General features: G+C 41.8%; 3 protein-coding genes across 9 annotated transcripts in view; 2 read left to right on the top strand and 1 right to left on the bottom strand.

Moving 5' to 3' along the window:
* The window catches only part of LOC134646702 (uncharacterized), a 108,482-nt gene extending 102,303 nt beyond the window's left edge, over positions 1-6,179 (top strand). Inside the window, exons 10-12 of the mRNA XM_063500561.2 lie at positions 2,642-2,815; positions 5,289-5,335; positions 5,513-6,179. Coding sequence (XP_063356631.2) covers positions 2,642-2,815; positions 5,289-5,335; positions 5,513-6,069 — 778 coding nt within the window. The 3' untranslated portion in view covers positions 6,070-6,179. The remainder of the gene's footprint in view (positions 1-2,641; positions 2,816-5,288; positions 5,336-5,512) is intronic.
* The window catches only part of LOC134615675 (E3 ubiquitin-protein ligase TRIM21-like), a 411,823-nt gene extending 398,037 nt beyond the window's left edge, over positions 1-13,786 (top strand). The window contains exon 3 of the mRNA XM_065470081.1: positions 12,719-13,786. Coding sequence (XP_065326153.1) covers positions 12,719-13,786 — 1,068 coding nt within the window. The remainder of the gene's footprint in view (positions 1-12,718) is intronic.
* An 8,464-nt stretch (positions 13,787-22,250) lies between these two features.
* Positions 22,251-24,272, bottom strand: LOC134624142 (zinc-binding protein A33-like). 7 transcript variants are annotated; one of them, XM_063469120.1, is made up of 3 exons: positions 23,941-24,272; positions 23,494-23,904; positions 22,251-23,370 (listed from the first exon to the last, which is right to left on the bottom strand). In XM_063469120.1, the coding sequence occupies exons 1-3, from the start codon at positions 24,206-24,208 to the stop codon at positions 22,517-22,519; spliced, it is 1,533 nt and encodes a 510-aa protein (XP_063325190.1). In that variant the 5' UTR covers positions 24,209-24,272; the 3' UTR covers positions 22,251-22,516. The 7 variants fall into 7 exon arrangements, with proteins under 7 accessions (XP_063325190.1, XP_063325189.1, XP_063325186.1 ...); XM_063469119.1 differs by having other exon boundaries at positions 22,251-23,584; positions 23,618-23,912; positions 23,949-24,272; XM_063469116.1 differs by having other exon boundaries at positions 22,251-23,902; positions 23,936-24,272.
* Positions 24,273-24,771: the final 499 nt, after the last annotated feature.

Genomic DNA, 24,771 nt, shown 5'->3' with positions numbered 1-24,771 from the left:
ACCTCCCCACTGCCTATCAGAAAAGGGAAAAAAGAGCAGAGGGGAGAAGAGCGGAACATTTTCGTTAGCTTTCACTACCATGAGGTTAGCTGCACAGCCCCCAGGACGCCCTGAGACAGCTGGATCAGTCAACCAGTAAAATTTCTATTGTTAGGTTTTCTACCCTATTGACGCAGGCCTACTGGTGCAGGCCTGCCACAGGTTGATCAATCCTGGGCGTAGGTCTCCCGGTTAGCTGATTGCCTTCGCTGCCCAAGTGATGTCAACCCTCTTTAGCCATAGCCAGTGACTGGTCCTCTCAGCAGTGTTAGCTAATTCTCTTATAGCCTGCCATTGCGCCTGTCCTGTGATTCCAGTCTCTCTAAGGAGTTTTGCTCTTGTACTTGCAACAAAGCCCCTGCACCCCACTTCCACCGGGGGCACTTTCATGTTCCAGCCTCTGTCCTCTGCTTCCAAGGTGAAATACCACAGCTTCTTACGCTCAAATGGTTCCTCAATTGCATCCTCCTATGGTACCGTCAGCTCAATGAAGTAAGCAAGTTTTCGGGAGTTAGACCAAAGGATGAGTTCTTAGTTGTTATGATCTTTGTGGGAAAAATTAGCCTCTGATCCAAGTCCACTTGCATCTGCCAATACCTGGTGACCTTCAGTGGGCCCAGGTCCGGGGGTTGAAGGGCTAGTCCTCGCCTTGTCCCCCTCCCGGACAACTGCTGATGGATACCAACACTCCTCTTGGTTTGTGAAAGTTTGAGCATTGATAGAATTCAATTCTGGATTTAACAGGGAGCCAATGAAGTAAAGCCAATATAGGAGAAATATGCTCCCTTTCTAGTCCCTGTCCCTGTCTGCAGCATTTTGGATTAACTGAAGGCTTTTCAGGGAGTTTAAGACATCCTGGATGTATTTAGTTAAAAACTATCTATCTGTACATATGTTTGTTTGTTTGTTTGTTTTTCCTTCTCTTTTTCTATTATACCTGCATGAAGGAATGGTACTTGAAGTGATGGCGACCACTTAGACTACTGTACAAATATGAGTCTTAGAGCAAAGGAAGCCATCAAATAATGTGTATTATATTTTATGCATAACTCCAATAAATGCTTAAATTAAAAAAAGACATCCTGATAATAATGAATTACAGTAGTCCAGCCTAGAAGTAATAAATGCACGAACTAGTTTTTCAGCGTCAATCTGAGACAGAATGTTTCTACTTTTAAAGATGTTGCGCAAATGGAAGAAAACAGTCCTACATATTTGTTTAACCCTCTGGGGTTGATGGACATGCTGGCATGCCTAAATAACATGAATAATTTAGAATGACACAGCAACTAGATGCACGCTTAGTCACCATTTCAAATTGTGTTGAAAGTTTGGACTTCAAACTATATACCAGTTTTTAAATTGTGTTGATGGGACAAGTAAAACCAGAGTCTTCATAAAAAATACACGCAATGTTTTTTTTTTTCTGAATAAAACCTTGGTATTTCATGCGGGAGGCAACAGTAAAAACCGCATTTTCTAAGGACAGCGATAATATTGATTTTATAAATTTGGCCACATTTATAAAAATGGGAGCTGCTGGCTCCATTCAAAGTGGGATGGATGATTATGGTTATAGATTTGGTGACCATTAATTTTTCATTTACTTTTGGGTGAATTGTTGCATGTTTAATAATGTTAACACTGTGAGAAATCTGAGATATTTTTTTAATTAGATATATCCTTGAATGTTTCTAAAATAGAAACATTCTGCCTGTGTGATGTTAAAAAGATTTCTGCATTTCTTACAATGAGGTAAGACTGTTATAAATTTCTAAAGGTTCTGTGATAAGAATTCTGTTGATGAAACACACTTTAGTAAGATGATTGACAGGAGCTATCATTTCTCCATTACAAGCTTCTCCCAGAGAGTAGATTCTGATTATTTGGACAGCGTTTTCAGCAGTGGTTTTCATCCCAGTGACTTTTTCAGTATCTGGTGACTGCAGATTTACTCAACCAGTCTGATGTTTTTAAAGTCGTTTCCTATTTAGACAATTCTTCTTTTGCAGAATGAAAACCAATATATCTGATTGATGGAAAACTAGTTCATACCTTTATTATAGGCTTTACAACTGTAATTTGTTGTCAGGTTTTTGCAAAAGCTCCATGAAAAGCCTTTAGTTGACCCAAAATGCTGCAGTGAGAGTACAACCTTAAACTGGAAACGGAGATTATATTCCTCCCATATTAGCTTTTGTTCATAGGCTCCCTGTTAAATCTAGAACTAAACTCAAAATCCCCAATCATATCTTAATGACCTTGGATACTAATGGAGCACTCCACTTACAGACGGCTGGCTTACTTGTGGTTCCTAGAGAATCTAAAAGTAGAATGCGTAGTAAGGTGATGAGCAGAATGTTTGATCAGCTGATGTTGAACGATCCCATAATTATACGGCATGATATTTGGGCTTCTGCAAGACTTTTCATGAGCATTTTTTTCTTTTTACTGCTGATGCGTTTACATGCCACTGTCAATAACTTTTCTCTGCTCTGGCCTATAGTTGACTGTCTGACTTTTGGATTTTCTCTCTCTGGAAAAATTGAAATTTTAAACTCCAGTAAAGTTCACAGATCAATAGTTTTTTGTGTGTCTGCAGTCTGTCAGGCTGTCTGATCACAGGAGAAGGCTGTACTTTCCTGGCCTCAGCTCTAAGCTCCAACCCCTCCCATTTGAGAGAGCTGGACCTGAGCTACAATCATCCAGGAGACTCAGGCATGAAAGTGCTGTCAGATGGACAGAATGATCCACGCTGGAGACTGGAGACGCTCAGGTATGGAGAGATTGTCTGATAGAGGAGGAACAGCTGGAAACACTTTCTGTGTCCTTCACTCACTTCCTGTTTGTTTCATGCAGATGTGACAAAATTCAGTTTATTCACCAGATAGATTTATATTTAATAATAGCACAAAGACTAGGAAACCAGGTAAAACTCTTTGCTTAATCAAAAGAGAAAAACATAAATCATATTGAATCTTTTTTAAACGACATTGTGGTAGAAAAACCACATAGAGAAATTTTCATTTTGATTCAGAATCAGAATACTTTATTGATCTCTAGGGGAAATTATTCTTGGTTACAGTGCTCCAGTCCAGTTTGTTATTGAGGTGAACACCCAGGTATTTTTACTCCTCCCCCGTTTCAATGTCCAAACCCTGGATGTTCACTGGTGTAATAGAAGGTGGCTTCTTGCTGAAGTCAATCACCAGCTCCTTTGTCTTGCTGGCATTGATGCAAAGGTGGTTCTGTTCACACCAGCTGATGAAGTCACTGATGACCCCCCTGTATTCCAGTTCGTTTCCCTCCGACACCTGACCCACAATGGCAGTGTCGTCTGAGAACTTCTGGAGATGGCAAGTGTCCGTGTTATAACTGAAGTCTGCAGTGTACAGGGTGAAGGGGAGAGGGGCGAGTACTGTTCTTTGTGGGGCCCCCATGCTACAGACTACCACCTCAGACACACAGTCCAGCAGCCTCACATACTGAGGTGTACTGGTGAGGTAGTCAATAATTCATGAGGAAAAACTGATGGTCCACTCCCGCTCCCTGCAGCTTCCCCCTTAGCACTGAGGGTTGGATTGCATTGAAGGCACTGGGGGAATCAAAAAACATGACTCTCACAGTGCACCTGGCTCTCTCCAGATGAGACAAGGCCTGACACAACAGGTAGATGACAGCGCCATCCACCGCGATGTTCGGCTGGTAGGCAAACTGCAGTGGGTCTAGGTCTCTCCCGACTAGAGGGAGAAAAGTGGTGTAGTATGATCCTTTCCATGGTCTTCATTAAGTGTGTGGTCAATGGGAGAGGGAAGGGCTTCTGAATCAAACCTGATAAAGAACTGGTTCAATCTATTAGCCCAAACCTAGTCTCTAGGCTCTGGACACTCTCTGTTCACTGTGCTCCTTCCGGTGATGGTATTCAGTCCCCTCCAGACAACTCTGGTGTTGCTCTGCTGGAGCTGCTCCTCCAGCATGCTCTATATGCATCCTTACTATTTGCATGCAATAAGTCTAGTGTTCTGTTTACTCTGGTAAAACAATCCACATTCTGGGTGAAAGTAGAAGAGCGGAGGACAAGGAAAAGTTATTAAAATCCCCAGAAGGGAGGATAAAGGCTTGAGTGTGTGATGTGCTGCTCCTGCTGCATATGCCGCTGGCGGAATGTAAACAGTCATTGCAATGACTTGCGAGAACTCCCGCAGCTGGTAATATAGTCGGATGCTAACCACTAATAGCGCCACATCTCATGTACAGCGCTGCTCCTTAACACTGATGTGCCCCAATTTACACCATCTCCCATTCATATACATTGCAATCCCCCCACCGTTGAGAGGGGATTACGACCCAGTGCTCCCCCAGTGAAGTCTGGTCAGCTCAATCATATTAGGGAAATGGTAAATGGTAAATGGCCAGTATTTGTATAGCGCTTTACTAGTCCCTAAGGACCCCAAAGCGCTTTACATATCCAGTCATTCACCCATTCACACACTGGTGATGGCAAGCTACATTGTAGCCACAGCCACTCTGGGGCGCACTGACAGAGGCGAGGCTGCCGGACACTGGCGCCACCGGGCCCTCTGACCACCACCTGTAGGCAACGGGTGAGGTGTCTCACCCAAGGACACAACGACTGAGACTGTCCGAGCCGGGGCTCGAACTGGCAACCTTCCGATTAAAACTCTTGAGCCACGATCTGACATTCGCCATAATGATGAAGGGTACAGATGGTTTGTACTGTTTCTTCCGCTCCAAACACTTAGCTCCAGCTCTACAGCCCTGTCTTCTCTGTCGTAACTCTCTGGTCTTCCCCTAGGGTGTATCAGCTGGTTTCTAAACGCTAACAGCTGGTCCTGGGTGTAAACACTGAAGCCGCTGCTCAATGAAACTCTGCATACTGGGTTTAACCATCCCTATATAATTAAAAAATAGAAAAATAATTTCATAAGTTGCTTCTGGCTAGCATACTTGTGACTGGTAAAAAGAAAGAATGAAAGAAGTAAGAAAAAACAGACTTAATAGATTTGTTGCTGTGATGACCATCTAAGAACTGCTTTAAAGAACTGAAAGATCCAGGATCAGTCCAAATCATCAGCAGTTTGATCCACGTATGAATTGAAGTGTGTGAAGTGTGAAATGTTGGACTGTTCCTTTATCAGTGTCTAACATTATGTGTATGAGAGCCATTTAATGTCCATGTGTGCATGCTGAAACAGACTGTGCTGGTCTGACCCCCCTCCTCCTTTCAGGGTGGAGCCTGCTGGAGAACAATGGTTGACACCAGGTCTGAGGAAGTGTAAGTGTGTTTTTTCAATGTGATTCATGAAAACAAAACAGCACACATTCAACCATTTTCAAACTGTCACATCACTCATTCACATCTCTGATGTCAGCAGTCATCATCAAAGTGTCAATCAATGAACAGATGATGGATCAATAACTGCAGCTGGATTGTCTTTGTTCTCTCCATCAGATTCCTGTCAACTCACAATCGACACAAACACAATACACACAAACCTCAAACTGTCTGACGACTACAGGAAGGTGGGACATGTGAAGGAGGTTCAGTCATATCCTGATCATCCAGACAGATTTGATGCTCCTCAGCTACTGTGTAGAAATGGTCTGACTGGTCGCTCTTACTGGGAGGTCGAGTGGAGAGGAGACATTTGTATATCAGTGAGTTACAGAAGAATCAGAAGGAAAGGCAACAGTGATGACTGTGTGTTTGGGCAGAATGATCAGTCCTGGAGTCTGGACTGCTCTGATAATGGCCCCCGTTCTGTCAGGCACAATAAAGAAACAACATTCATCTCTTGCTCCTCATCGTCGTCCTTCTACTTCTCCTCCTTCTTTTCATCCCCCTCCAACAGAGTAGCAGTGTATGTGGACTGTCCTGCTGGCACTCTGTCCTTCTACAGTCTCTCCTCTGACACTCTGATCCACCTCCACACCTTCAACACCACATTCACTGAAACTCTTTATCCTGGGTTTTGGGTTAGTCCTGGTTCCTCAGTGTCCCTGTGCTGAGTTGAGTGTAAAGAGTGTCTCCTGTTAGAGAAACACTCTGACTGTTGAACAGATAGTTCAGTCTGTACATGTCTGTCTCTTTCACTCACAAACACGTTTTCAGATTCATGGATTCAATCAGTTGATGTTTTAAACTGTTCTGAATGATTTCTTGTAAACTTCTTCCTCTTCATTCCTTTAAAGATGGAAGCTCCCATTATTCCAGGATCCACATGTTTTTTTTTGTCTTTTTCCACTCAAAGCTTCACAGTGAATATCAGTATGTTGTGTTTCTCTGAAGCTCAGTTCACAACCAGCTCCTCTTCATTTTCAACAAGTCTGAGCTCATTAAAATGAATCCAAACGTTTGATTTCGCTTTCTTATTGAGATGTTTCCAAACTCTCCACTCTTACTGTTTCACTCATTGTTGGAAGCTCATCATTTGAAAATGTTTCAGCCATATAAGCTGAAAATATTGCCTCAATAGTTTTTAATGCCGTTATAACCAGAATATGATTGTATTGAGTGATCATAATGCATGTGGCTTATCTAATAAACAGCAGACGCGGCATTGATAATTTAAAACTAGTCTTGTGTTTTTGATGATGTCATTAATCTGTATCATATTTTGCTGTTTGTATTTCAGCCAGAGCTTTTTAAAAATATCAATGTATAGGGGTCTCTAATGCAGCAACAGCAGAACAAAGCCACGAGATCTCCCCACTGAGGCTCTGTTTTTTCCTTTAATTTGTCAGAGTGTCAGGGAGGCTAAGGGTTGTTTGAAGGACACACTCCCAGATATGACTGTACCTTTAGTGAGTCAGTCATAGTTTTGTAGTCCCGATTCATTTTACAATCTGTATGAATTCAAAGCTGTAAATTTGGATTTATTCACCTTCTTTGACAGGTGGCCATACTTATACCTGGAAATCCATCACGTTTTCACTGAAACATATGATGACATGAGTTTAGTTTGATTGTGCTCATTGTTTTCAACGCTGACACACTGGATTGATCAGGATGAAATAATGAGAGGTTTGCCACAGTTTTCAGGGTTTTCCATTAGGTCCTCATACCTGTGCCTTAACGCCCACTCACACGCTGAGCTATCTGACCTCAGTAAGTCACATGATAGGATGATCTAATCTCATTCTGTTTGTGGGTCATGTTAAAATCACTATTTTATTCTCATTCTGTTGTTTGACAACAATAACAGAAAAATATGTACTTGATAACACAGTTATTGTGGATTCAGCTGTAAATGTAGAGTTTGTCAGAATACATCATGGTCACACAAATCCAGAGTGGATCAAAGTGGCCTAGTTAGCATTACCTACCCACATTGTTAGAAAGCAAGGGAAAACATTACTAGCAGTAGCAACTAATGCTAATTCAACCTAAATTAGCATTAGCCGCTAACAGCTGCCTACTTAGCATTTAGATGCTTACATTGTTATAAAGCAAGGGAAAACGGTATTAGCATTAGCTGCTAATGGTTTTCACCTTAAATTGGCATTAGCCACTAATGATAGCCTACTTAGCATGAACTCCTCACATCGTTATAACTCAAGTTCTTTCTGTGACAGATTAGAGGATTCAAACCAATCAGATGACAATATTCACATGACTCAACTCCTTGAAGTGTATTTGTGAAAATGTTGGACTGTTCCTCAGTGTCTAACAGTATGTGTATGAGAGCCATGTAATGACCATGCAGTGTTGCCAACTCCTCAGTAAGGAAAATCGCTATTGGCTGTCCTAAAAGTTGCTAAATGACATCGTCGCCTAATTTGCATAATTGGTTATGCTAATGTCATTGTAACCTACATTGTTGGAGAGAGAAATAACATCGTGGAAGAGACATAAAGTGAGTAAAAAACGTACATGAATTTAGAATTTATTTAGAACTACAAATTAAATTTCTTTTAGCAATTATTATTTTTTAATGTCACAATTCCAACCCTGCTCCTTTATCCGGGCCTGGACTGGCAAAAGTGATCCGAGATTGGCACTCTGGTGGAATTAATTTATGTGTGTGTGTGTGTTCATAAGTAGTTTTAAACCTTGTGATCCACAAAACAGCATAACAGTAAAGGAAGAACTGACTGCATTACAGTCAGTGCGGGAGCAGCGGCTTCGCTCATGCGCGATTCATTTGCAGTTTGGACGCATAGGTGTGAACATCTCCTGCCCTGATAGCAGCTGGGGGAGGACTATCCTCCACCCGTGGGTGAGGTGCCCACGGCAGCACCGCAGCTTGTTGAGAGTAAAAGTGATACACGCTTTCACGTCAAAAAGTCGTCATAAATAAGTCTCCAGTAACACTAGAAAAAGTTGCCAGATTTGTCGCTAGTCGCTTTTTAGAAAAAAAAGTCGCTAAGGGGGTCTGAAAACTCGCTAAATATAGCGACAAAGTCGCTAAGTTGGCAACACTGTGTCCATGTGTGCATGCTGACTGTGCTGACCCCCCTCCTCCTTTCAGGGTGGAGCCTGCTGGAGTCCGATGGTTGAAACCAGGTCTGAGGAAGTGTAAGTGTGTTTTTAATGTGATTCATGAAAACAAAGCAGCACACATTCAACCATCTTCAAACTGTCACATCACTCATTCACATCTCTGATGTCAGGAGTCATCATCAAAGTGTGAATCAATGAACAGATGATGGATCAATAACTGCAGCTGGATTGACTATGTGCACGTTAGCATATGCTACTTCCGGTGCAAAAACTCCTGTGTGGAGCTTTGTTTCCGGTGTCCTATTCGCGCCTTGTTTACGGTCCAAAACAAGTTAAGCAAATGAATGAATCAAGCAGCGATTTACATTTCTATAGATGTCTCGGGCATTTAAGAAATATATCTGTAAATGATGTTCATGGACTCGATATTTTTCCCCCACGCCAAGCAAAAGAGAAAAGGGATTCAAATGTTATATTTCTCAGCTTTCCCTGTTTATTGCGGGTGTTATGTTCTAAAAATAACCAGCGATAGGTGAAATCAAGTAGCCAATTTTATTTTTTGATGCGTGGACATCGTGGACATCCAGTACTGCACTTCAGAGTCACACTGCTAGCAATCGATGCAGCGATTATGTACTGTACAGGAGAGACGTCACGGAGGAGATCGTCTGCAGCGATCAGGACGCAGGACACAATGTGACGTAAAAATAAGCATGAAAACTTCCACTAAAAAATCCGCAAAACAGCGAGGTGAAAGGTGAACTGCGTTATAACGAGGGACCACTGTAATTTTGAAGGTAAGTCACAACATACCCTTCATACATACTAATGTATAGAAACCCTCACGAGCAATCGTTCATTTTTTGTGTGGCTTTTTTCACGGTTTGTTAACATGCTGTGTAGGTGTGGACATAACGGGAAACATCTGTGACTGTTGTTCATCTGTAGTTTGAATGCTGAACATTTGCCTGTTTAAAGAATAAGACCAGTCACTATACAGAGATGTGCTTCTGAATGTGGACGATGTGTCTTATGCTGCAGTGATGCAGTTCTGCTTGTGTTGAGTGATGCAAACAACCGATAGATCTAAACTCTTTAAACGTCAATCACGTGGTTACCGGCTACCGGCGAAAATAATGGAGGAAATCGGGACGGTAAGCCAATTTCTGTCTTAGCGCATTTGCGCCGCTGTGTGTTTTTGTGGTCTTCTTTTGCGGCTAATTCAGTGAATTTTGGTCTGATCGTGGTGAAACTTGGTGTGTGGAGTCAGTGATAGCCCTGGGAGCTAACCAGCCTATCTTTAACCGGTTACTTACATGAAGTCTGAAGAATTTCTGGTTCGGTTTTATTTGTTTAGCGGACTTCTGCGCATTACGTAACTGCTCATTTAATCGCGGCTTATTTTCGGTGTGTTTGGTGGTTGTAGAAATGGATTATATGACATTTTAGCTGAGATTCTGAGGTTTCTGTGGATACCACACATGTCTTCACTTATATTTCTCAACCCGCGTTATAACCGATTAAACGTGATCTCCTCCTTTTTGCCCCCGGTATCAGGGGCGTGGGGCTTAAGTGGTTAAACGTCAAAATCTATCATTAGATTTTTTTGTGTCACAACAGTGGTGAGTGTTCCCAACTTCTGCTCTTTGGAACTTAACGCAATCTTTCCGTTTTCGAGTTTTGGACATGATTTTGGAGTATATCTTCGCAGTAGCAATTTACCGCAAAGTAAAGCTACCGGAAATATACAACCCCACATCCGGCCTCAAACCAGGAAGTTAGCATTTTCTCGTGCACATAGTCAATTGTGTTTGTTCTCTCCATCAGATTCCTTTCAACTCACAATCGACACTAACACAGTACACACAAACCTCCAACTGTCTGACAACAACAGGAAGGTGACACTTTCATGGACAGGTAATTCCCATCCAACTCCATCAGCACCTTCTTAAGAAATTCAAATGTGTATTTCAGGTGCTTTGGATAGCTCAGATTTAGACTGTAGATTAGTCCAAGCAGGAGGGCACATCACTAAGCGCTTGCAGCACAGTGCATCCTTCTATGATGTCAATGTCCTCAGGCGAATCTGCAGAGTTTGCTCCTTCATGTCTGACAACATAGACTCCCAAATTTAGCTGCTCTGTTTCTCTGCTTGCACCAAGATCCACATCCTTAAAATGAAAACAAAACAAAAAAAAGTTAAGTTAATTGCATACATACACATATGGACAAATAGGTCCACCTTCCATTTCCTATCCCAAATTTAAAAAAGGAAAATAACTGATCTTTTTTTGTTTTTCAACTTACCAAGAATTCCTTGAACAAGTCATCTGGCTTTTCATTTAAGTAGACACAGACAGCTTTCAGAATGCATTCCTGTCGAACATCAACACTGGGATTCTGGTGGAGATAAGAACTGAATATGAGAGAAGTTTCCTATTTTGGTTCTTTTCCACCTCTTTACACAACAAAGTCAAAAATATTAACACATAATCCAGATAAGTGATTAAGCAATGTTTGATCTGACTCCTCTGAGTCAGATCGACAAATATATGAACCCAAAAAAATTATTGTGCGATCTACTGTACAATATAAAGCGCCTTGAGGCGACTTTTGTTGTGATTTGGCGCTATATAAATAAAATTGAAATTGAAATTGAAAAATAGAAGCTTTTTTAATTTTGACATTACGTGAAAGCTTTCAATTTTGCTGTAATCAATTCTAGACTGTTCAACAATATAATTAATAATTATGCCCCCAAAAATATTAAAATTAAATAGAAGATTAGAACTGGTTAATATGGACTTAAAATCCTATCACGACATTTTGTGGTATTTTTGGCGATAACAATAAGAGTTATGGTAAAAGATAACAGTTCATAATAGTATTTTTGCCTATAAATCTATCAATACAGTCTCTCAAATACCGATACTGCAAATTATACTTAACAAATGTGCTATTTAGACAAACCAGCAGTTATTTATCTTGTTGAATTGATGATAAGTTTGACATTAAGCCAAGAAATAGTCTCAACTAAATTATAATTTTTTTAGAGGTATTTAAGTTTGGTGTGTCTCATGTTTTTATGTGTAAATTGGACATATGACCTAGAAGCGATTATTAATTTTACATTAATTTATTAATTTATAAATAGGAGATGCATTGAAATAAAATTGGTGCGTCTCATTGCTTAGGACTGATTTGGTGTCAATTTGTCTTTTGTGAAATTTACTGATGTTCCCTAAGTGCGCTGCTTTATCCGCTGTGTCAGTGGCGCTCTCAGTGTAATGTGATTACACTGTGAATCCATATATGTGCACCTCTTATACATGTTGAATTTAGGGTTCAGCACTGCCCTGCATCAGCCTCACTCCATGCATTTTTGCAGCACATTTATGGCCAATAACATTAAACATGTAACACACATTTGTCAAATAAATTAGGCAGACTACAGAAAATCAGCGTCTGTATTACATGTGTAATCAAGCTTTTAACAATCGGTCCCGGAAGGATTAAAAGATAGCGAGTCACATGAGCTGTGCCAGTTTCAAGAAGCAATGCACCACCTTGCTGTCCTGGCGAATTGCTTTGAAACACTCACAAAGCAGCGGAGAAGTTTGAAAGGTTCAAAGCTCCATCAGTCCATCTGAGTATCTGTATTGGTCTGCTGGTGGAGAAGTTTAAACTAGGCTTTGTGTTACTCTAATGTGTCAAAGATCTGATGTCACCACAAAGAAAAAGTAAGAAATAAAGCTTACCAGCAACATGTACAAATCTTTTTAAGGTCACCATTTATAGGGATCCAACTTTGTATTCAGCCAATGGATAGTGGTCAGGAAGTTCCTTCTGATCAACTGCTGTGAACTCTCTTGTTGGATGCAACTCAAAGGCTCGATAGTGTTCTCTATAATAGAAGTTGATTTTTTTAACAATAAGAGTCAACTCGTCTTTAATAATGCACAACTGCATTATTTATACTGCATTAAATATAACAGTATTACACATAATTCTGCACTTCAATGGCAACAGATGAATGCATGTCTTATACTTTAAAAATCAAATTGTTAATCACTTAAATCACTGAGTTTAACACTAAACCAGAAATCAACTTGGGGTAGAGTTCTTTCAAACAACGTAGACATTTGATGCATGTTTCTAAAATACACTATACATACATTTCATATTCCTCTGAGAGAAGAATATGAAGGAAAGAAGGCAGAGCTGGAGAAGACAGAGGCTGAGATTCAGCAGATGATCCAGAAGAGACGACTGAAGATTCAGGAGATCACAGAGTCGGTGAAGATGAGTAAAGATGCTGCAGACAGACAGAAAGCAGAAGGTGTTCAGGTCTTCACTGCTCTGATGGAGTCTGTTGAGAGACGCCTGAAGGAGCTCATGAAGGAGATCGAAGACAAACAGGAAACTACAGAGAAACAGGCTGAAGGTCTCATCAAAGATCTGGAACAGGAAATCTCTGAGCTGATGGAGAGAAGCTCTGAGGTGGAGCAGCTCTCACGCTCTGAAGACCACCTCCACCTCCTCCAAAGCTTCTCCTCCCTGAAAGCTGCTCCACCCCCCAAGGACTGGACAGAGGTCAGAGTTCATCCACCATCATATGAGGGGACTGTGGGGAGAGCTGTGGCTCAGCTGGAGGAGACAGTCTGGAAACCCATGAAGAAGAAGCTGTTTGAGGCTGAGCTGCAGAGGGTGCAGCAGTACGAGGTGGATGTGACTCTGGATCCTGATACAGCTCATCCTAAACTCATCCTGTCTGATGATGGAAAACAAGTGTATCATAGTGATGTGAGGAAGAATCTTCCAGACAACCCAGAGAGATTTTCTCTGTGTCCTTCTGTTTTAGGAGAGCAGAGTTTCTCTTCAGGCAGATTTTACTTTGAGGTTCAGGTTAAAGGAAAGACTGCCTGGACTTTAGGAGTGGCCACAGAGTCGATCAACAGGAAGGGAAAAATCACACTGAGACCTCAGGATGGTTTCTGGACTGTGTGGCTGAGAAATGGAAATGAGTACAAAGCTCGTGCTTCCCCTCCAGTCCCCCTCTGTCTTCATCCTGGTCCTGAGAAGGTGGGGGTGTTTGTGGATTATGAGGAGGGTCTGGTCTCCTTTTATGATGTAGGTGCTGCAGCTCTGATCTACTCCTTTACTGGCTGCTCCTTCACTCACAAACTCCACCCATACTTCAGTCCCTGTCCTACTTATGGTGGTAAAAACTCTGCACCTCTGATCATCTGTCCTGTCAATCAAACTGAGTCGATCAACGACTGATTTTATTTGATGAATGGTTGATTTTTCTTGAAGGGACCAAATGAACATATTGAGTGTAAATCCTCTACAGTCTCCATGTTTCTATAGAATCTGATCATCAGGACTCTGATTCACACTTTGATTCTCATGGAGTTTGATTTGAACAGAAGAAAAGTTGAATCAGGAAATGTTCCCACTGATGGAGACTCGAGCTGAAGAGCAAATATCAGAGAATAAATGTCCAAAAGCTTCATTTACAATAAAGTTTGTTCAATGCTTTGAGTGAATCCAGACTCATGTGTGGCTGTTATACGGAGCATCAGAGTCCAGCTGAGTTATGTTGGATACAAACTGCTTATTTTGGCTCTGTGAGGATTTTTGTTCACTGAAAACTGATAAGACGGATAATATTCAAAGAACTCTGTAGAGATTCATGCATCCATGTTCTCCACCTGCAGGTGTGGAGGAGAAAGGTGGAGCACAGACTGCTGCATCCTTCCAGTCACATCATTTTGATGATTATATTTCCATGTTGTGATGATTTGGGTTAAAGAGAAACAGAGTTGAACGGCTGCAGTCACAGCATGAATAAGATGCTGAAGCTGAGCTGTCAGTGAACATGTTTCACTGTGATTTGATTTGAAGAATATAAAGTGTGTGTGGCTGCTGACAGCTGCAGTCTCTGTTAGTCTGCATGTTCAACACACACACAACTTTCCCCCTGAGGCAACGATCCAGCAACAACACAAAGAACAGCTGCAGACACACACACACACACACACACACACACACACACACACACACACACACACACACACACACACACACACACACACGATTGTGCAATCACTGTCAGTCTGAACTCTCAAACACACAAACAAACTCTATCAATGTCGTACTGCTAAAGAACACTTTACTGTTTAACGCAGAATTCCTCCTCCTTCAGTAACAATGATCTGAGGTCTCTACCAGTGTCTACAGTGGTTTTAGCTCAACATACAATTTACTGAAACGTGTTTTTCTTTATGCCGTACAAACTATTTTAAAAGAGCTTTGGGGGAAAATCGCAAAGATTTTGTGATCAATCGTTTATTCTGCTTATTTTATCTGGTTTAACTAACAAAAGCTTAAAATTTCACTCTTAACCTGATTTAAACTTGTTTAAAGTCATACTTTTAATTTATTTCCTTGTTTAATTCTTGCCGATCCTGTTTAACCGGTTTAATCTGACCTTTGACCTATTTATTCCTTTATCTCACATTTTCATTTCATTACATAATTTTCTGATTCATCTTAATCCTTAATCTTAACCTTTGACCTAATGTTGCTGAACTGCAGAGCTCCTTCAGTGACAGACTGCTGCATCCTCGATGCATGAAGGAGCGTTTCCGCAGGTCCTTCCTCCCTTCAGCTGTCAAACTATACAATCAGAACTGCTCCCAACAAACATAGATGTTTACATCTGCGCTGTAACTGCAATAAGTTGATTAACCGATTCGCACTACAACCTGGTTTGCCTCTTATCTGTAGTTATTTTTAGTTAATTTAATAACTGTACAGTACTCTGTATATAGTAACCATTGTCCATATGTAAAAATGTAAATATCTAAGAAAAATTGTGTATGTTTCTGTTCTGTGTCCTGTGTACTGTGTGTCTTTCTGGCTGCTGTTACAACCAAATTTCCCCTTGTGGGACAATTAAAGGATTCTATTCTATTCCTTGTTAGCCTTGATAAACCTTGAAATTTCTTTTACCTTTAAACTTCAGGCTTAAATTCAACCTTTGTTAAAAACCTTCTTACTAACTTGTAATTCCAGCTTTATGCATTAAACATGTATCTTATCATGTAAACACTCGATCAGTGTGACAGAGAACTGTAACCACTCACTGCTCACATTTTAATTTGGTTTATGGCCAATTTTGCAGCTTTTGATGTAACAGGCTCTTCTTACCTTTATTTTGAAGGCCTTCTGTGAGGGTGAATCAGTTTCCTCCAGTTCTGGCGTCTGACAGCAGCTCCGTCAGGAGCCTCTCCAATCCTCCTTTTCTCCTTTCCAACCGAAGAATCACGTCGGGTCACCGATTTGTTGTGTTCAAATGTTTTCAGAAGGAATTCAGGAGAAAAAGATTTAAAAAGATTTCCTTCAGCAGCTGAAATGACAAGTTTACAGGATCCCAGTGTGACAACAGTCTGCCTCACACCAAGGATCAGCCTGAAACAGTCGTACAGCTTATATACTGTGACAATAAGATTATTCTGGCTCTCTTCTCCCAACATGAACGTACAACCTCATTAGTTCCCACAACTTAAAAAACTAAGTAAAGCTGACTGAAGGTGACTCTGTTAGGACAACTTGTTCAGTGCAAGCACACAGTACTAAGTTGATGTTTCTGACTGTGCAGGACTAACTGTGTATCCACTGACAAACATTTCAAGTTCTATTAAATTAGAAAGCAATTAGTAGAAACCTGATGATGATTCAAAAAGAAGAATTCACAGCAGTTCCTCTAATGGCATCAAAAGAAGCCCAACTTTTATTTTGAAATGCAAAACAGTATGCTTAGTAAGGATGCTTGTTTCCAGTCCAGGCATCACTGCCTGAATGACTGTCATGGATCGAGGTGGTCCAAGTCTTTAACTTAGTGGCAGTGGATGTGGGTTGGACATGCAATGACCTTTGACCTGAAGGTGACCATCTTCACTGACCTGTGACGGAGGACTCATCTCTGCTGGTGTCCTTCAAGCAAACAATCAGATTCTTTAGAACAACAACTTATTTTCTTTATTAAAACATATTTTTCTTACATTCAGCGTCCCCCTGGTCAGTCTGGATAGCCCTGACCACCACCCCACACACGATAATGTCATGAAAGCATATTTTTAAAAAGGGCTCTGCAAACATGGCCAATAACTTATTCATACCTCAGCTCCCCTTTGACCTCAGAGTCTGGTGCCCTCCTCCTCCTCCTGAGACGTGGAAGCATGTCTGCCATGGCTCCCACCAAGGTTGCTGCAGAGGAGGCGTCCGTTACCTCCTCTGTATTTTTATTAGTTTAGTTTTTAGAGTGTAAGTGAAGCCCTTTTGCTTTTAGTTGGTGTTGTGCTGTGTTAACATGTGTCTTCTTTAATAAAGTTTTCCAGTCCATGGATACATTTTATTCCAGTCTCGCGTCGTATTATTGGAAGGGACATATGACCGCCGGCCAAAACTGACACACATGTAAAAACAGGGTTATAACATCAGATCAGGGATCATGTTGTTCAGGTCATGATGCTGTGTGTGTCGCCGTGGGAACAATAATCATAGATTATGTGGAAAAACAGAAAGTTTCTCCTGTAGAGGAGGAGGAGGAGGGTGGAGCTGCTGTTGATGCAGCATTCACTGAGACCTGTGATGTGTTTACTGACCTTTAACATTGAGAGTCACCACTTTCTGCAGCAGGACATATCCATCCTTACTGCTGACGGTGCAGGTGTAGACTCCACTGTCAGTGAGGTGGAGGTCTTTCAGGGTCAGACTGAAGTGGTCTCTGTGCGACCTCTGTAATCCTGGTCCTGTTTATCTGGCTGATTGTTTCCACTCTGATGGACCTTCATGTGTTTGGGTTCAGTGAGTGTCCACTCCACTGTGACGTCCTGAGGAAGGCCAGGTGTGGTTTAAAAGGGCCACAGGACAGACTCCTCCCCCTCTGTCACCTCCACCATCCCCACCTGGTACCCTGAGAGGAGAACATGCAGCTAAACATGTCACTGCTGGTCCGACTGGGGAGGGACCAGAGAAAAGCAAAGTTACTGGTTCAATATTGATTTTAGTGACCTCTGATTGACGTGACCAGGTGTCATTACTGCAGTACCCACAGTACAACTGTAGTACACACAATACTGCGTCTCCCCCCATTATCACTGCACACTTCTTCAGGTGGTGATGAGCGCCCCCTGGTGTCACAGTGTTGATGACGTCATGCAAAGTGAAAAATAAACAGTGTCTGTTAATAAAAATCATTTGTTCATTCTCACGTTTGCATCATGTTTCTGTAAAATCATCAGCTGTTTTTATAAGAAACATGTTAACACAAAGTTTCCTCAGACTGAGCCTGTGACTCTGTGTGAACATCAGAGGACCTGTGACCAAGACTAAACACTGTTTGACTTCTGTCCATGGACGCAGGATTGTCTGATGTCCTATAAACACATCACGACTGCAGAGGCTGAAGCAGCGCTCTACTGGTATGCTGTTCCTAAGCACAGGCCCTGCACACAACATAAAGTATTGAAGCTCTGTTGCTTTCCATCTATCAGTTTCTGATTACTCTGATTACTCCCTTGGCCTGCGGTTAAACTGGATTGGTGTGTAAGTTCCCAGTTCTTTCAACTTTACTGAAAGTTCCCCGACAGTCTGCCTGGACAGCCTGGCTGCAGGTACTTTGGCCTTCATCCACATGTTCATGAGTTTTCCTGTAACTCCAAGACAACATAAATGCATATAACCCAAGTTAAACATTGTAATCATCTGAACTATACCAGCTACAGGAGACAATGTTTGATGTTGTATGTCTTCCATTTTCTAATAATTGCTCCCACAGTTGATTTCTTCACACCAAGCTGTTTACCTATTGCAGATTCAGTCGTCCCAGCCTATGATGAAAATTACAGACCTGTCTCATCTTTTAAATAGGAGAACCTGCACAATCGTTGGCTGACTAAATACTTTTTGCCTCATTGTACATCTCTATCTTTCACCACACTGACCTGCAGTAAATCCTTTCCAGCTACAGCTGTCTTTCCAGCCAGTTCTCTACATTGCATGCCTAATAGCAATGCAGGGAATTGGCTACAGTGTTGGCTTGATTTGGTTGTAGACATTTCTTCCTTAGTGTCCTTTCCTATAAAATCCCTGATGTTTGGCTAAGTTACCTCAAAACATGGCCTGTGCCTAAGAAAGCACAGGATTTTTCCCCATTTTGAAAGATGGGAAGGAAATCCTGTACTTCCTGAAATATAGATAGAGCAGAGCTCTGATAGGAGGATCCTTTGGTTAATGAAGATCTCAGAATCCCAAAAGCTGGATTCTGTTAATCTGGACGTAACATTTTCAGTGGAAGAAACATTTTGTCATTTCATCAGAGTGAAGAAATGTTCCTCCCACTGAAAACACTCCAGATGAACAGAATCACCTTTTTGGGATTTACTCACCTGGATCAGAATGTTTCTTCAGCTTACAGCATTTAAAGGCATCCTTTACTCACCTGAGGAGATTTGGTCCAGGTGTGTCTGAGGTGTTAACAGCTGTGTTAAAGGAGCAGAAATACAGAAAAGACCCACGAGAAGCAGAGACCTCAGTCTGACCCTGAAAACAGAAAACAAACAAAGGAAATAACAAAGATGATGTTCCTCAGGACGTCAAAGTGGACTGGAAACACCGAAACATGGCGGTCCATGTGTATCAGAACAATGAACACCAGCATCTCTTACAGGACCAGGTTTACAGAGACCGCACAGAGATGAATGAAGATCCTCTGAGAAATAAAGACTTCAGTCTGAAGCTGAAAGAACCCCAACTTAGTGACCATGGTGGCTACACCTGCACCGTCTACTGTCTCTGTGTATTACAACACTCTCTGTCTTATGTATATAGCAAATATAATGATTGCGCCACTTCTTACTGTATTTCTATCTTTCTTTTTTAGCTGCTCTGTCTTTATATTGTAAAAAGTGTGACTTGACCTGGAAAGCTCTGCACAAGAATTCCAATGTTGGTCCAATTGTCTGTGTGCAAATGGCAAATAAAAATCTTGAACATACATCAGTTCAGCTCCAAGTCAGAGAAACACTAAAAACAGGAGTGAAGATCTGCTGGTTACACAGCAGAGGACATGATGGAGGATCAACCTCACTGATGTCTGTCTCTGTTCTGCTGTCAGTTCTGCAGGTGGAGATGGTGGAGGTGACCCAGGGGGAAAAGTCTGTCCTTCTGCCCTTCAGAATCAAAGACGACCTGCCTGTGGATGTAACTCTGCTGTGGAGACATGAAAATGTGACGGTCCACACGTATCAGAGAGGCCAGAGTCAGTCTGACATACAAGGTCACACTGAGATGAACAAAGATCCACTGAACACTAAAGACCTCAGTCTGACCCTGAAAGACCTCCACCTCACTGACAGTGGAGTCTACACCTGCACCATCTACAACAAGGATGGACACATGCTGCTACAGAAATCAGTGACTCTCAGTGTCAGAGGTGAGAGTAACAGCTGTTTGTCCACCGTAACTGAAAACAGGAGTGAAGATCTGAACTCTGTCCTGTGTATGAGTGCCTCGTACGTATGTTAAAACAAATGATTCATCTGGTGATTTTTGGCTAAAATAAACATTTTAATTGAAGTTAATTATTTGATCCCTGAGCGGCTCTCAGTGCTGCTGTTTGTTTCTACGCTGGTATTCATATCAGGGTCTGGACATTTAAACATTAAAGCTTCCTGTCTGATGAACACATGACAACATTCAGCTGCTTTGAAATCAGCACATTAACACAGAGACGTTCCAGAGACGACCACAAACATGTTTTATTCGTTAGTTTTAGACTCGCTGCTGTTTATTAAACATACAAACAGAATCAAACGTGGTGTGAGGACAGGTTTGATATTAGGTGGTCAGCAGGTACAGTGGAGGTGTCCTGTTATATTATCAGATATTAAAGCTTATGGAACAATAATACTGCTGTAAAGCTAATAAACTCTCTTTGTTACTGATGCTCATCAGGAAAACAGACTCTGCAGCCTCCTACTCTCACTGCACTGCAGTTTATACTGATATAAAAATAAATATATATATAAAAAAAATCCCCCCTCTCGCCCCAGTGGGTGGTCTCTCCTTCAAGCTCAGGTCCTCTACCAGAGGCCTGGGAGCTTGAGGCTCCTGTGCAGTATCTTAGCTGTTCCTAGGACTGCACTCTTCTGGACAAAGATCTCCAATGTTGTTCCTGGGATCTGCTGGAGTCACTCACCTAGTGCTCTGATTACTACTGGAACCACTGTTACCTTTTCTGCAGCTCTTCTCTGAGCCCTTGGTATTTCTCCAGCTTCCTGTGTTCCTTTCTTTTTGATGTTGCAACTACACGCTGATCTCTAATCTGGAACAAAACCAGCTCTAGAGCAGGTTAGGTCTACAGGTCTGTTACCATGGCGATTTATCCCAGTAAGAGGTGAACACCTCCATCGTACAGAAATCCCAGAGTGGAGCCTGAAGTTACCTGGATAAGAACACATCAGTTCATAGTACAGACCTCTGAGGGTTACACAGCAGAGCAGACTCACAGTTTGTGACACAGACACACAGAGACCGACTAAATAAACCAAAGACACACTTTAAAAGTTCAACTGCATCAGAAACACAAACACAATCCAAACCCTGCTGGAAACACACAGAGGAGGCGACACAGCACAATAAACACACACAAGGACCATTAAAGGAAGTGGACACAGCTGAAGGTCATGATACAGGGAGGAAGTGAAACTCAGACTAGAACTATCAAAATAAAACAGGAAATAACCCAACAGCAGTAACTGTAGATGATGGAGGATCAGCATCACTGACATCTGTCTGTCTCATGTTCTCCTCTCAGTTCCTGAGGTTCAGATGCTGGAGGAGACAGAGAGTGAGGAGTCTGACATGCTGCCACTTATAACCAAATCTGATATGAACGACGTAATAATAATAAGTAGGTCAAAGGTCAAAAACAAGAGTACAGTTAAGTTAAAATTAATAGGTCAAAGGTCAGGTTAAACTGGTTAAACAGGATCAGCAAAAATTAAACCAGGATAAAAAAAATAAAACAAGGAAATAAATTAAAAGTTAATGAGAAATTAAAAGAGTTTAAATCAGGTTAAGAGTTAAATTTTAAGCCTTTGTTAATTAAACTAAATAAAATAAGCGGAATAACCGATTGGGGGAAAAAACATTGCAAACTGCAAAGATGTTGTGATCAAAGCTCTTTTAAAACAGTTTGTACAGCATAAATAAAAACACATGTTTCAGTAAATTGTATGTTGAGCTAAAACCGCTGTAGACACTAGTGACCTCAGATCATTGTTACTGAAGGAGGAGGAATTCTGCCTTAAACAGTAAAGTGTTCTTTAGCAGTGTGTGTGTGTGTGTGTGTGTGTGTGTGTGTGTGTGTGTGTGTGTGTGTGTGACTGCAGCCGTTCAACTCTGTTTCTCTTTAACCCAAATCATCACAACATGGAAATATAATCATCAAAATGATGTGACTGGAAGGATGCAGCAGTCTGTGCTCCACCTTTCTCCTCCACACCTGCAGGTGGAGAACATGGATGCATGAATCTCTACAGAGTTCTTTGAATATTATCCGTCTTATCAGTTTTCAGTGAACAAAAATCCTCACAGAGCCAAAATAAGCAGTTTGTATCCAACATAACTCAGCTGGACTCTGATGCTCCGTATAACAGCCACACATGAGTCTGGATTCACTCAAAGCATTGAACAAACTTTATTGTAAATGAAGCTTTTGGACATTTATTCTCTGATATTTGCTCTTCAGCTCGAGTCTCCATCAGTGGGAACATTTCCTGATTCAACTTTTCTTCTGTTCAAATCAAACTCCATGAGAATCAAAGTGTGAATCAGAGTCCTGATGATCAGATTCTATAGAAACATGGAGACTGTAGAGGATTTACACTCAATATGTTCATTTGGTCCCTTCAAGAAAAATCAATCATTCATCAAATAAAATCAGTCGTTGATCGACTCAGTTTGATTGACAGGACAGATGATCAGAGGTGCAGAGTTTTTACCTCCATCATTGATACATGGACCGAAGTATGGGTGGAGTTTGTGAGTGAAGGAGCAGCCAGTAAAGGAGTAGATCAGAGCTGCAGCACCTACATCATAAAAGGAGACCAGACCCTCCTCATAATCCACAAACACCCCCACCTTCTCAGGACCAGGATGAAGACAGAGATCAACTGAAGGGTCATCAAGAGCTTTGTACTCATTTCCATTTCTCAGCCACACAGTCCAGAAACCATCCTGAGGACTCGCTGTGATTTGTCCCTTCCTGTTGATCGACTCTGTGGCCACTCCTAAAGTCCATTTAGTCTTTCCTTTAACCTGAACCTCAAAGTAAAATCTGCCTGAAGAGAAACTCTGCTCTCCTAAAACACAAGGACACAGAGAAAATCTCTCTGGGTTGTCTGGAAGATTCTTCTCCACATCACCACAGTAAACTTGTTTTCCATCATCAGACAGGATGAGATAAGGATTTGCTGTATCAGGATCCAGAGTCACATCCACCTCGTACTGCTGCACCCTCTGCAGCTCGGCCTCAAACAGCTTCTTCTTCATGGGTTTCCAGACTGTCTCCTCCAGCTGAGCCACAGCTCTCCCCACAGTCCCCTCATATGATGGTGGATGAACTCTGACCTCTGTCCAGTCCTTGGTGGGTGGAGCAGCTTTCAGGTTGGAGAAGCTTTGGAGGAGGTGGAGGTGGTCTTCAGAGCGTGAGAGCTGCTCCACCTCAGAGCTTCTCTCCATCAGCTCAGAGATTTCCTGTTCCAGATCTTTGATGAGACCTTCAGCCTGTTTCTCTGTAGTTTCCTGTTTGTCTTCGATCTCCTTCATGAGCTCCTTCAGGCGTCTCTCAACAGACTCCATCAGAGCAGTGAAGACCTGAACACCTTCTGCTTTCTGTCTGTCTGCAGCATCTTTACTCATCTTCACCGACTCTGTGATCTCCTGAATCTTCAGTCGTCTCTTCTGGATCATCTGCTGAATCTCAGCCTCTGTCTTCTCCAGTTCTGCCTTCTTTCCTTCATATTCTTCTCTCAGAGGAACAAACTCGTGGTTCTTGTGGTCTAAAACAGAGCAGAGCATGCAGACACATGTCTGGTCGGTCTTACAGAACAGCTCCAGAGGTTTATCGTGCTTCGTGCACATCCAGCCTTCCAGGTTCTCCACAGCATCAATCAGCTGATGTCTTTTCAGACGTTTCACTGTCAGATGAGGCTCCAGGTGAGTCTGACAGTAGGAGGTCTGACACACCAGGCAGGACTTCAGGGCCTTCAGTCTGGTTCCAGTGCAGACGTCACAGGGAACTTCTCCTGGTTTGGCAGCTTGTTGCTCTGAGCTGCTGCTGCTGGCTTTCTGCTGAGCTTCACGTCTGAACTGAGCAACCATCTCAGAGATGAAGGTGTTGACCCTCAGCTGAGGTCTAGTGGAGAAAGTCTCTTTACACATGGGACACTGACAGCTCTGATTCATGTCCCAGTGCTGACTGATGCAGGTTTTGCAGAAGTTGTGTCCACATGGTGTAGAGACTGGATCAGTGAACACATCCAGACAGATGGAGCACAGAAACTGATCTTCAGATCGCAGATTGCTGGCAGCAGACATGTCTGCACTCTGAGGGAGAAAGAAAAGAAACATTTGATTCAAAATTCACTTTAAATTTCATTTTTAAAAAGAGAGAAACAAGCGTCAGTAGTCTGAGGAGCTTGGAAAGAAAAGCATCTGGACTTCTTTGAGTTTCTTGAAGACGTTTCATCAGAGAAGCTTCTTCAGTTCTCAGAGTAACTGGTGGAGACCCAGCAACACACTCAGACACAAACTGGTTCATCCCAAACACAAACTTAACATCGTCGTGTCTGCTGTACAGTGCAGCGTCCAGATGAACAGAATAACTTTTGGGGATGAAGATAAATACAGTCGTTAAAAAGATGTGAAATTGTTTCTCTGACTGTTTTACAGAAGGTCCAAGATTCATCCAGATCATTTGTATACTTGAATAAATCAGTTTGTTGGATATATTCCATCAATTACTGTGAAGTAAACTTCGACCTTGTTGGTGACTAAATACTTCTTATTGTAAGTCCAGATCAACGACCCATTAATATTAAACAGTGACTGTTCCAATAGAAGTGACAGTGAGGAGGACAATGAATCATAAACCTCAGAAATGTGTTATTAACTGTTTGATCCAGTATTTTAAT

Source organism: Pelmatolapia mariae, linkage group LG3_W, assembly GCF_036321145.2.
Source record: "Pelmatolapia mariae isolate MD_Pm_ZW linkage group LG3_W, Pm_UMD_F_2, whole genome shotgun sequence".
Classification (NCBI taxonomy): Eukaryota; Metazoa; Chordata; class Actinopteri; order Cichliformes; family Cichlidae; genus Pelmatolapia; species Pelmatolapia mariae.
Note: the sequence above shows the minus strand (reverse complement) of the source record. Positions and strands in the feature narration are given on the sequence as shown.